The sequence below is a fragment of the Oxyura jamaicensis genome, unplaced genomic scaffold, assembly GCF_011077185.1.
Source record: "Oxyura jamaicensis isolate SHBP4307 breed ruddy duck unplaced genomic scaffold, BPBGC_Ojam_1.0 oxyUn_random_OJ72626, whole genome shotgun sequence".
Taxonomy (NCBI): Eukaryota; Metazoa; Chordata; class Aves; order Anseriformes; family Anatidae; genus Oxyura; species Oxyura jamaicensis.
Window position 1 is genome coordinate 1,957 of NW_023311152.1, and position 9,736 is coordinate 11,692.

At 51.5% G+C, this 9,736-nt stretch overlaps 2 protein-coding genes across 5 annotated transcripts; both read right to left on the bottom strand.

Moving 5' to 3' along the window:
- Positions 1–875: 875 nt before the first annotated feature.
- LOC118159903 (C-type lectin domain family 2 member A-like) lies at positions 876–6,421 on the bottom strand. Of its 4 annotated transcripts, none has more exons than XM_035314433.1 (8): positions 6,340–6,421; positions 5,678–5,735; positions 4,030–4,251; positions 3,523–3,576; positions 3,032–3,124; positions 2,421–2,596; positions 2,202–2,305; positions 876–1,598 (listed from the first exon to the last, which is right to left on the bottom strand). In XM_035314433.1, the coding sequence occupies exons 3-8, from the start codon at positions 4,052–4,054 to the stop codon at positions 1,031–1,033; spliced, it is 1,020 nt and encodes a 339-aa protein (XP_035170324.1). In that variant the 5' UTR covers positions 4,055–4,251; positions 5,678–5,735; positions 6,340–6,421; the 3' UTR covers positions 876–1,030. The 4 variants fall into 4 exon arrangements, with proteins under 4 accessions (XP_035170324.1, XP_035170326.1, XP_035170325.1 ...); XM_035314435.1 differs by lacking the exon at positions 6,340–6,421 and adding an exon at positions 5,885–6,044; XM_035314434.1 differs by lacking the exon at positions 5,678–5,735.
- A 711-nt stretch (positions 6,422–7,132) lies between these two features.
- Positions 7,133–9,349, bottom strand: LOC118159902 (killer cell lectin-like receptor subfamily B member 1C). Its single transcript, XM_035314432.1, has 5 exons — positions 9,133–9,349; positions 8,608–8,732; positions 8,229–8,387; positions 7,694–7,809; positions 7,133–7,313 (listed from the first exon to the last, which is right to left on the bottom strand). Exons 2-5 carry the CDS (start codon positions 8,662–8,664, stop codon positions 7,133–7,135), a joined length of 513 nt encoding a protein of 170 aa, XP_035170323.1. The 5' UTR covers positions 8,665–8,732; positions 9,133–9,349.
- Between the last annotated feature and the right edge of the window lie 387 nt (positions 9,350–9,736).

Below are 9,736 nucleotides of genomic sequence, written 5' to 3' on the forward strand. Positions count from 1 at the left end.
CTCCACCCCTCTTTTCTCCCCCTTTCTATTATTATCACACTATTTTATTATTATTACCCCCCCCCCAGGTGGGATTTTGGTTTTCGGAGCCGGCGGTGCCTGCCTGGCTTACAAAGAGGCAAAGGATGTTGGGGAAAAAAGAAGTAATAATGAAGGGGGGGGGGTAATAATAATAAAATAGTGTGATAATAATAGAAAGGGGGAGAAAAGAGGGGTGGAGGGGGGGAATGGGGAGAAGGGGGGAAAGAGGGGGAGAAGGGGGAGGAAAAGGGGGAGAAGGGGGGAGGAAAGGGGGAGAAGGGGGGAGAAAAGGGGGAGAAGGGGGAGAAAAGGGGGAGAATAAAGGAAGAAAAAGGGGGAAAGAGGGGGAAAAGGGGGGAAGGGGGGAAAAAAAGGGGGAGAAGGGAGGGGAAAGGGGCGGAAAAAGGGTCTGCCTCCTCCTCCCCTAGGATTTCATCGCGGCCACGAGCAAAAAAATAACGGGGAGCTGGACGGGGCTCAGCACCATCCCGACTCGGGGCGAGGGGTGGACGTGGATGGACGAATCCCCTTTGCAGGATGATTTGTGAGTTGTTCCCCAGCCCGGCGCAAAAACCCCACCCCATTTTGGGGTTGCTGACCCCATTTCTCGACAGCAAACTCCCCCCAGAATCCTTCCAGAGCCGGTGGGGAGCAGATGAAATTTGGGCAATGGGGGTCCACAGCCCCCAGCTGCGCGGAAGAAGCGATTAAAGCATTTTTCCTATGTATTTTCCCTGCAACGTCAGGCAGGGAAATTTCAGGTAGTTAAAAAGGAGATGCCCCAAACCAGGACATTTTGCAGCTGGGGTCATGCTGTAGCCACGGTGACTCCGATATCCAAAAAAAAAAAGAGCTTTTGAGAGAGAGAAATATTTATTAGGCAAAGCAGAGGGTGTGTGGGGAGGAGAAATGAGTGATTTTTTGTGGGGCAGAAACTGGAAAATTGCTTTATCTGGAGAAACCAGAGGCAAGGGGGGTGGTACGCTCCGAGCTGAACGGCTGACTCGTCTTAAGGGGCTTTTTTTTGGGGAAAAAAAAAAAAATCATCTGATGAGATGAAACGTTGCTGCTGGAGGCAGCATCCGAGCGTGTGGGGCTGATTAAAGTCGTGCTCACGGTGCTCCCCAGGCTGCCGGTGATGGGGGAAAGGAGGGCGAACGCCTGCGCGGCGATGTGGAAGGGGCAGCTCCGCTCCCACACGTGCGGCACGCTGTTGCATTGGATTTGCCAGAAAGAGGCCACCAAGATTTAAGCACGGCTTCGCCCGAGGGGGCCACGGCAAGGCACAAACGGGATGGGGCACGGCGCCGGGATGCCAAAAAGCAGCTCCAGAGCTTCGAGGCTTCAGCTCTGCTTCGTTCCTCCAGCTTTCCCTTTCTCCTCCTACCTCTGAATCTCCCAGACAAGGGCACCAAGCCCTCAGGATTAAGCTTCGGAGTGCTGGATAAATATTTTTTCCAGCCCTCTTGGATATTCCCAAGTCTCTCCGCAACCGCCGCAAAGACACGAGTGGGCAAAGGATCCTTCGGTCCCAGAGCTCCACGCTGTTGCTTCGAGGAGTTGCTACTTCTGCAAAGCTGAAGTTAAAAATAAATTAAGACATTTATTTTTTTTTTTTTTTAAATAACACACCGTCAGGATCCCTACACAAGGGGGGTTTAATGACAGCAGCCTTCTCTTCGTCGTCTTCACGGTGGGAATTCGGAGGCGACTCCAGGAGGCAGGAGGATGCTGCCGGGGGCAGCTCAGGGCTCTCCTCCCCTCCACGCTCCCCTGGGGCTCTTCAGGGGGTGGCTGCAGACCGAGTACTTCAGCTGGGAGCACCAGTCGCTGCTGACCCCGTCGAGGTTGATGTAGGCACATTGGCCATTGCCCCGGATATCGAACCTGCACCGAGCAGCAGAAGGAGAAGTCAAGGGGCTGAGCGTCTCCCATCCAAGCAAACGGTGCTGGAAGGAGCAGGAAGAATCCTTCCCAGCCGATAACGACCCCCATGCAAAACTCAATCTGCCTCCTTCCACGAAGGAAGGAGTATTTTTGGTTGCTCGATCCCGTACGGGTTCATCCAGGGATGCCCTCTGCATCCACAAGCTGCTTCCCGAGGATCATGGTTTGAAAAAAGGGGCGATTATTTGCTCCCACCCCGTCAAAAAATACGAGAAAAAGAAGCCAGGACATACAGGTTGTTGAAGAGAGACCCGTTGATCCATCTCCAGGGGTCGGATCCCTCCCGTTGCAGACCGACCCAGTAGTGCAAGGCACGCCCGTAGCGCAATAGGAAGCGCTGGAAAGCAAAAAAAAAAAACACATTGTGCCCATCTTCACCTCACACCCTCCAAGGAACCCCACGGCTGCTTCCCAAAAAGCCACCCCAGCGCCCGGCAAACCCCTCGTTTAACCAAGTCCTCCCGGCTGTCGATGGTGGCCAGCTGGGCTCGTCGGGAGAGGCAGAAGCTCCGGCTCCTGTTCCAGTCGGCCTCGTCCTCCACGAAGTAAAAGCATTTCTCCCCGAACCCGATGCCGTTCCCCGAGCAGCTGGGAAGGATGGGAGAGGGGCAGGACGGACATTTCCTGGCTGGAAAGAAGCAGAAGGAATTCTGGTGAAACCTTTACCCGGCGTGTTTTAAATCGGTGGTGATGATTTGTGAGAGGTCCAACCCCTCGTGTTAAAAAGAAAAAAAAAAACACGTTCATTTTCACTTCTCATCTTATTCTTGTCATTTTCATTTTCCTGTTCGCGTTCAAAATATTCATTTTCAGCTCCAGAAGCCACTCGGGGCTAAAATAAACACCTCCTTCCCTCTCCATTAAAGGTCTTTCTGCAGCTTCCTCCTGGCGCTGAGTGTTTTGGGGCCGTTTTGGCCCCTTTTAGGGACAAATTTTGCCCCCTTTCCAGGTTTTCCCGTGGCATCCCACACCCAGCCCCTGCCCTGTCCTCACTGCTGGGTTTTCTAAAGGGTAGGAGAGGATTTTTTTTTTTTTTGGGGGGGGGGAACCTCCATCCTCTTACCCGCCAGGGCAATGACGGCGATCAGCAACGCAGCCACGAGCACGGTGACCCCGATGGGGACCAGTTTGTCCTTAAGGCACCTGAGGCTAAAAGCTGGAGGGAGAACAAGGCAACGGAGCGTGGGGGAGAGGCACGGTCAGCCCCCCGAGCTCCCCACTGCCCCCCCCCTATTCCCCCCAGCACCTGAAAATACCCCCAGAAAAAAACACATATCAGGGGGAAAAGGCTCAGTTCGGGGGCTGCCATCGGCCTCCGAGGATTTTTAGGGCTGCCTGAGCTCATTGCATCGCCTCCGACCCCGTCGAGCTCTGGAGACGGGCATCGCACCCACACCCGCAGCTCGGGCCATCCCACGCCTCTCCCGGCTTTCCCTTCCTCATGCCCCTCTCCCCAGCTACTTTAATCCAATTAAATTATGCCCAACGTAGCCCTAAGCCCTGCCACGACCTCCAGGAACACCGCGGCGTCCCCAAAACAGGACCGGTGCTCACTCATCTCCTTGGCTCCTCGGCGCGGGGGCATCATCGCAGCAGCGGCGTCCTCACCTGCACCAAAGCCCGAGGGGCTGGTAAGGAGGTGGAGGAGCCCCTCTGCCTCCTGCCTGGCCCCGTGAGCAGGATCTGGCCCCACACACCCCCCCCCCAGCACCCATTAGGGCCAGCCCAAGGGCGGCAGCTCATTCCCTTATTTCGGGGGAGACGGAAAGCAGACGGGGGTGGATGGTTTCCACCTTCCTGCTTCGAAAGAGGGGGGCTCGAGCCCATCGCTTCCAAGCCAGGAAACCATTTCAGCACCTTCTGTTTGCCGTGGGGAGGTGCTGTCTCGATAATTTCCCCATATTTCAACGTTTTTTTGGCTCCAGCCCCCACTCCACTTGACAGCCCACCAGAGCCCATTTGAGCAACGTAGCCCCAAAATCCGAGCGACCCCAAAACCACCCATCGCATGCAGGGCAGCCCCCTAAGACCCCTAAGAAAAGGGCACGGGGGTGCATTTACCTGCATCAGGAAGGGCTTCTGCCATCCTCAAAGTCCCTTTTCTTTCCCTTTTCTTTTTTTTTTTTCCAGCCAGTTCTTATAAAAAATATCCGAAGCGCTATTTTAGGCCCAGACAAGCTGTTTTCTTAAAGCCCGCAGGAAAACATCCTCGTTTCTTGCTGTTTACATTTCCTCCAAGCTTCGTTCAACCTCACAGGCTGCAGCAAATGCCCCAGCTCACAACTGAAAATAAATACACGAAAAGAAAAAAACTAACAATAAAGCAAGAAACCCGCGGGTGAAGCCGCTGCCACCGAATCGTTTGCATCTCAAAAAGAGCTCAGGCTCTTTAAAGGAAGAGCCTCCAGGTGTGCTGAACGAAACCCAGCTGATTATTTTGTGTAAACAGAGGCAAAACACTGGGTAAATCCAGACCATACGGTTGTTTTTTGTTTTTTTTTTTTTTCTCCTTCAGTTCACAACTAGAATTTCCCAGGCAAAACCAGCCTGGCTCTTTATTTCGGAAGGGAAGAATAAAAAGCTTTTTTTTTAGTTGTTGTTGTTCTTTTTTTTTTTTTTTTTAATTGCTCCGTTTTGGATAAAGTTGGACCTAGGCAGAGCTTCCCTGCCTTACAGCAGCTCTTTGCCAGCCTCCTCAGCACCAACTCGTCCCCAAAAGCCAAACTGCTCCTGCCCAAGCCTGCAGCTTGCTGTGTTTTGGAGGAAAAAAAAAAAAAAAAAAAGGCAATAAAGGCTGTTTTCACACCAGATAAAGTGCTGAAATCAGTAGGAGCGAACTTTGCTCTCAGTTTCACGGCTCCAGTGGGAAGAGAATTTACTGCCTGACGCAGCTGCATCTTCAACGAACACGTGACAAGGGAAAAAAAAAAGGCTCTTTGTCCAGAGAAGAGGAATCCAAGAAAAAAAAAAAAAGGACAGAAAAAAAGGACAGAAACCCCCTGCTTGGTTTCACCCAATTGCTGCCGTGAAGGAAAAAAAAGTCAGCTACGACCAGGATCCAGCTGATTCCGGGTCTTCGCTCAGCCAAAACAAGTCTCAAGCTGCCCAACCCCACCCCTTTCGATGGAAAAGCAGGGGGGGAAGCTGTGCCCTTGCCCAGTCAGCATCCATTAGGCAGGACAGAGGAGTTGCTGGAGCAGGGATTATCCCAATTATCTATTAAGAGATAAAAATCTATTAATCGTAGAATCATAGCGTGGATCCCCCGAGCTCTGCACAGCCCTGGTTGCTTGGTGCTGATGGGCAGCTCGGCTCCGTCAGGCTGCTCCCGCTCCCCATCCTCAGAGGGTTGGGGGGAGAAAATAGGACGAAAAGGAAGCTCGAGGGCTGAAAAAGAAGGGATCCCGATCGCCAACACAGCCTCAGCATGGACAGATTAATGTCATTTATTGCCTGCTAATAACAGACTGCAGCAGGGAGGACTAAAAGCAAAACAAAACCCAGTTCCCACCCCATCCACCCTCTTCTAGCTGCTCCCCATGAGCTGGGCGGGGGAACGGGGTTGAGGCTGGTCCCTAACGCTTCGTCATTGCTGCTCCTTCTCGGGCACCCCCTGCTCCCCAAATCTTGCCCCGTAAGCTCAACACAACGTCTCGGATAAGCCAAATCCACCCAGCAGCAGCAGCCCTGTGCCCGAATCATAGCTCACCCGCATCCTCCAGCACATTCTGCAGGCACTCTCCCCTCCCCCCATTAAGTTTAATTATCTGCTGGCAAGCAAATGGTGGTTTAATAAATCACTGCGCAGCTGCACCGGTTAACTCCCCTCTTTTGTTTTTAGCTCCAAAAAATCGCTGGAATTAGGCTCAGACATCCTCAGCCCAAACCTCGCACGGCTCGCGTCCCCGTAGCTCACCGCTCGGTCCAAGGGAAGGGCAGCACGTGCAGGTCTCTGGAAACCCAATTTCAGCTCCCCGGCTCTTCGACTCAAGGCTTTTCCACCCTCTACGGACCAGCTGGAGGCTTTTCGACCCCGTGCCGAGACGTGGCATTGCCACAGAGCCGAGGCTGGGCTGCCCATGGGGCTTGGAGCCCTGTTGCCAAAAATGCCAAAAAAAGTTCCCGATTGTGGCAGCACAATCTGCCCACAGTGGTGTTTTTTTTTTTTTTTTTTTTTTTTTTTTTTCAGCTCCACAAAACTCCTACAGAAAAGCAGCAAAGACTCGGCGGTGCCTGCTTAGGGAATAAAAATCAGCAAGTGCCGGGCGTTCGTAGCTGCCTCCGAGTCACGGGAACAAAACAACCACTCTCTTCCCCCACCAGCATCAGAAAAAAATAAAAAACAAGCGAAAAAAAAATACAGTTATTTACATTATTTGGCACTGCTGGTGCCTCTCTGTCTCAGAGGAAAACAAAGGAAAGAGGACAGAGGAAAACAAAGCTGCTGCTGGGCTCGAGCTGTTTTTAAACATTTCCATCTGTTTTTGCCCTGTTATTTTTGTTTGTTTGTTTGTTCGGGAGGGCTTTCCCAGTTTCTCTTCTAGCTAAGGCAGCTGGCTGCTTCCTTTCTGTTTTCCCTGGGAGGGAGTGAAAAGAGGAATAAAGCCCGTGCCAGTGCCACAGGATAAAATAGCACAAAAATCGGTAAAAATGACTTAAATCTGATTCTTTGCAGGAACAGTATTGCTGAGTTTCCTTTCTGCTCAGATTTTTGTGGGCTCAGTCAATCTTCTGTATTCAAGTCAGCAACATTCCTGTTCCTCTCTCTGACTGTACAGCAGAAAATTGTCTTATTTTTTTCTACTTTAACCTTTTTATTTTATTCATTATTTATTAATGAATTAATACCAATAATTTGTTTACTTATGTATAACTTTATTCATGATTTACCAACGATGAACCTGAAACCTATGAATCTGATATGCTATGGAGTTATGCTATTTTTTTTACTTTACATTTCCTATTGGAAGGAGAACAGATACAGACTGGATGTACATATTTGGATGGATTTTTTAATTAATATATATATATAAATTGGAAGCTAATTGCACCAGAGCCTATACTGATACTCTTGGCTGTGCTTGGTCGGGTTCAAACCCTGAAATTCCTCGCAGGGCCGTAACGAGGAGGGTTGGCTTCACCCCAGATATTAGCAGCAAGCTTCCTATGGGCTGGACTTTTTGGGGCGGGCACCGCACAGCTCTCCTGCAGTCTTTGAGATGAGAGGGAAAGGTGCTTTCTGGCAAACCCAATTGTGGTCGCTTTCACAGCCATCAACCTCCAGCCTCTTGTCTTTGAAGGTCGCGCAGCCGTTCTCCACGCTCTCAAGGGGACTGAGACTGAACCTGCAAACCAAAACCGTCAGCACCCAAAAGCAGATCCTTTTCCTCTTGGGACAGGGGGCAATGGGAGCTTCTCCCCCAGCCTGTCGCACTGGGCTCCAGGCAGCTTCTTGCTGTGGGCTTGCCCAGATGCACGTGCAGATTGCTGTGCTTGCACTAACAGCTGGCTCCTTCCTCCACTGGAGCATGCCCAGGGCATTGAAACCACACTGGCTGCATAGGCGTGATGAGATGTTGGGTTACAGTGCTCCCAACACCCAACTTTTGGGCTATAAAGCCTTGCTGGGGGATTGCAAGGCTGTTGTGGACACCAAATATTGGAGATCTTGGGGCTGAAACGGAGCAAAGCTGCTCCGCGTGCCGCGGGTTGCAGCTGTACTCACGCAGCGGCTTTGTAGGAGTTGTCCACCCATTTCCATGTGTTCTTGGATGCCTTTAATCCGATCCACACTGTTAGCTTCTCCTTGTATTCCTGCTGGATCCCCTCATTTAAGCGCTCCTGGGTAATGGGAGAAGAGTGGTGGCTTCCAAGGGCCTTCAGCAAGAGTCTCGTTGGGGTGCAAAGCCGGCTTTTTGAGCCCATTTGGTTCATCCTCAAAGAGAGGGGCCCTAAACACCACCCATGCCTCGGGTGCTGCCTCGCTCAGTGGGTGGAAAGAGCTTAAATTCAGAGCCTGAGACACCAGAGGCTCCCCGCGAGCTCCGTGTCCCTCCTTCCCCCCGTGCCAAAGGTGGGAAGGGGCCTCCAAAGCCCTTCAGGTAGCAATTCAGCCCCGCTTCCAGCCCTTAGCACGAGGTGGCTTGGAGCTACCGAGCCTCCTGCCGCCACCCAGAAACTCCTGGGCAGTTTTTGCCCCTCTGCCCACCAAAACCGAGGACTTTGGGGTCCTTTTCAAGCCTTCTCCACTCTGCACTTACCATATCAGCCTTGTTTCGGAGCACGGCCAGATAGGACCCCCGCCTTTCGCAGTCTTCTTTGCCTTGGCTCCAAGTCCCAGTCGATTTGGAAACCTGGTAGCAGTGGTCCCCAGAAAGCTGCCAATACTGGGGGCACAGCTTGCAGCCCCCGTGGCCTGCAGAGGAGACGGAGCCGTGAGACACCCCAAAACGTGCTCGAGGTCTCGCTCAACCGGGCCCAGAGGCACCAGCAGGGGCTCTCTCCCCTCCCAAATTTGTCCTGCCCTCTTTTCCCACCCATCTACCACAAAGAGATGCTCACTGACACCGAGCCGGGCTCACAGCCCCCCGGGGGGCACCCATCCCACCCCGGGGACCCCCCCAGGAAGGGGTTACCTATGGAGCCGTTCCAGCAGCAGACGTAGCGCAGCAGGGAGGGAGACACGTACTCCTCCATCGTGTTCCTTCCCTCGGCCTCGCTCTTGTTCTGCAGAGCACTCAGAGGCGTCAGCACCTTCTGAAAAACTTGGAGGCAAAATTTTGGGGTGAGATTGAGGCCGTTTGGGGGCAACGCTGTGAAAACCGATCAGAGCTGAGCTGGGTTCCTGGAGCTGTTGTGCAACCTCCTTATCTGGTCATGACTGCCCCCGACTTTTGCAACAGCATAGAAATGTTGTTTGTGTCCTCCACCCTTGCTTTAAAAGCCTTTTTTTGTGTGGTTTTGTGTTTGCTTGTTTGTTTTCCGAGGGGATTTACTCTTGTTGGATGCATCTCTTGGGGCAAAATTGTCCCAAATGGAGATGGCTCCTTGGATAAAACCCTGACCTCCCTTTGGGGGGAAAAAAGAAAAAAAAAGAAAAAAAAAGAACAATTTCCCTTGTGCTCGCTTGGGTTTTGGATGTTTTTAAGAGCGGGTTTTACTCACCCTGCACGCTGAGCACCACCACCAGCACCAGCAGCAGCACGTGGCTCAGCACACTCAGCTTCAGAAGGACTCCATGCCACCGTGGGCACACGGCGAGAGCTGGAAGAGTCCGTGGTTGTGTTCAGAAAGTGCTTTCTCGTAAATTAAAATTTAAATACAATGAAATGAAATGAAATGAAGTAATATAACTGAAATGAAATGAAATGAAATGAAATGAAATGAAATGAAATGAAGTGAAATGAAGTGAAATGGAATGAAATGAAATGGAATGGAACGAGATGAAATGAAGTGAAATGAAATAATACGTCAACAAAATAAATAATTAATAGATGAGATATAATGCAATATAATAAAATAGTAAAATAATACAATAAAATAGAGCCCCTCTGTTTCAACAGAACTTGACGGCTGCTAAGCTACCGCCACAAAGAAAAAAAAAAAAAAAAGAAAAAAAAAAGCAAAAACCCAACGATCGCAAACTTCGGGTTGTATCGCCCACCCCAGGACCCTCCTCGCGTGGGTCCCGCCGCTCACCGTGGGGAAGCTTTGGCTGGAGCAAAGCCTCCAGGAGCTTGGAGGGGACGGGGATGCAGCCGAGCCCGAC

Coding starts and splice junctions, on each gene's coding strand:
- LOC118159902 (XM_035314432.1), bottom strand. CDS start 8,664: ATGGAGGAGTACGTGTCTCCCTCCCTGCTGCGCTACGTCTGCTGCTGG. Junction 8,388..8,607: donor TCTGCTGCTGGAACGGCTCC/ATAGGTAACCCC, acceptor TCCGTCTCCTCT/GCAGGCCACGGGGGCTGCAA. Junction 7,314..7,693: donor AACTCCTACAAAGCCGCTGC/GTGAGTACAGCT, acceptor TTTGGTTTGCAG/GTTCAGTCTCAGTCCCCTTG.
- LOC118159903 (XM_035314434.1), bottom strand. CDS start 4,054: ATGGCAGAAGCCCTTCCTGATGCAG. Junction 3,577..4,029: donor AGAAGCCCTTCCTGATGCAG/GTAAATGCACCC, acceptor GCTTTGGTGCAG/GTGAGGACGCCGCTGCTGCG. Junction 2,306..2,420: donor TCGACAGCCGGGAGGACTTG/GTTAAACGAGGG, acceptor TTTGCTTTCCAG/CGCTTCCTATTGCGCTACGG.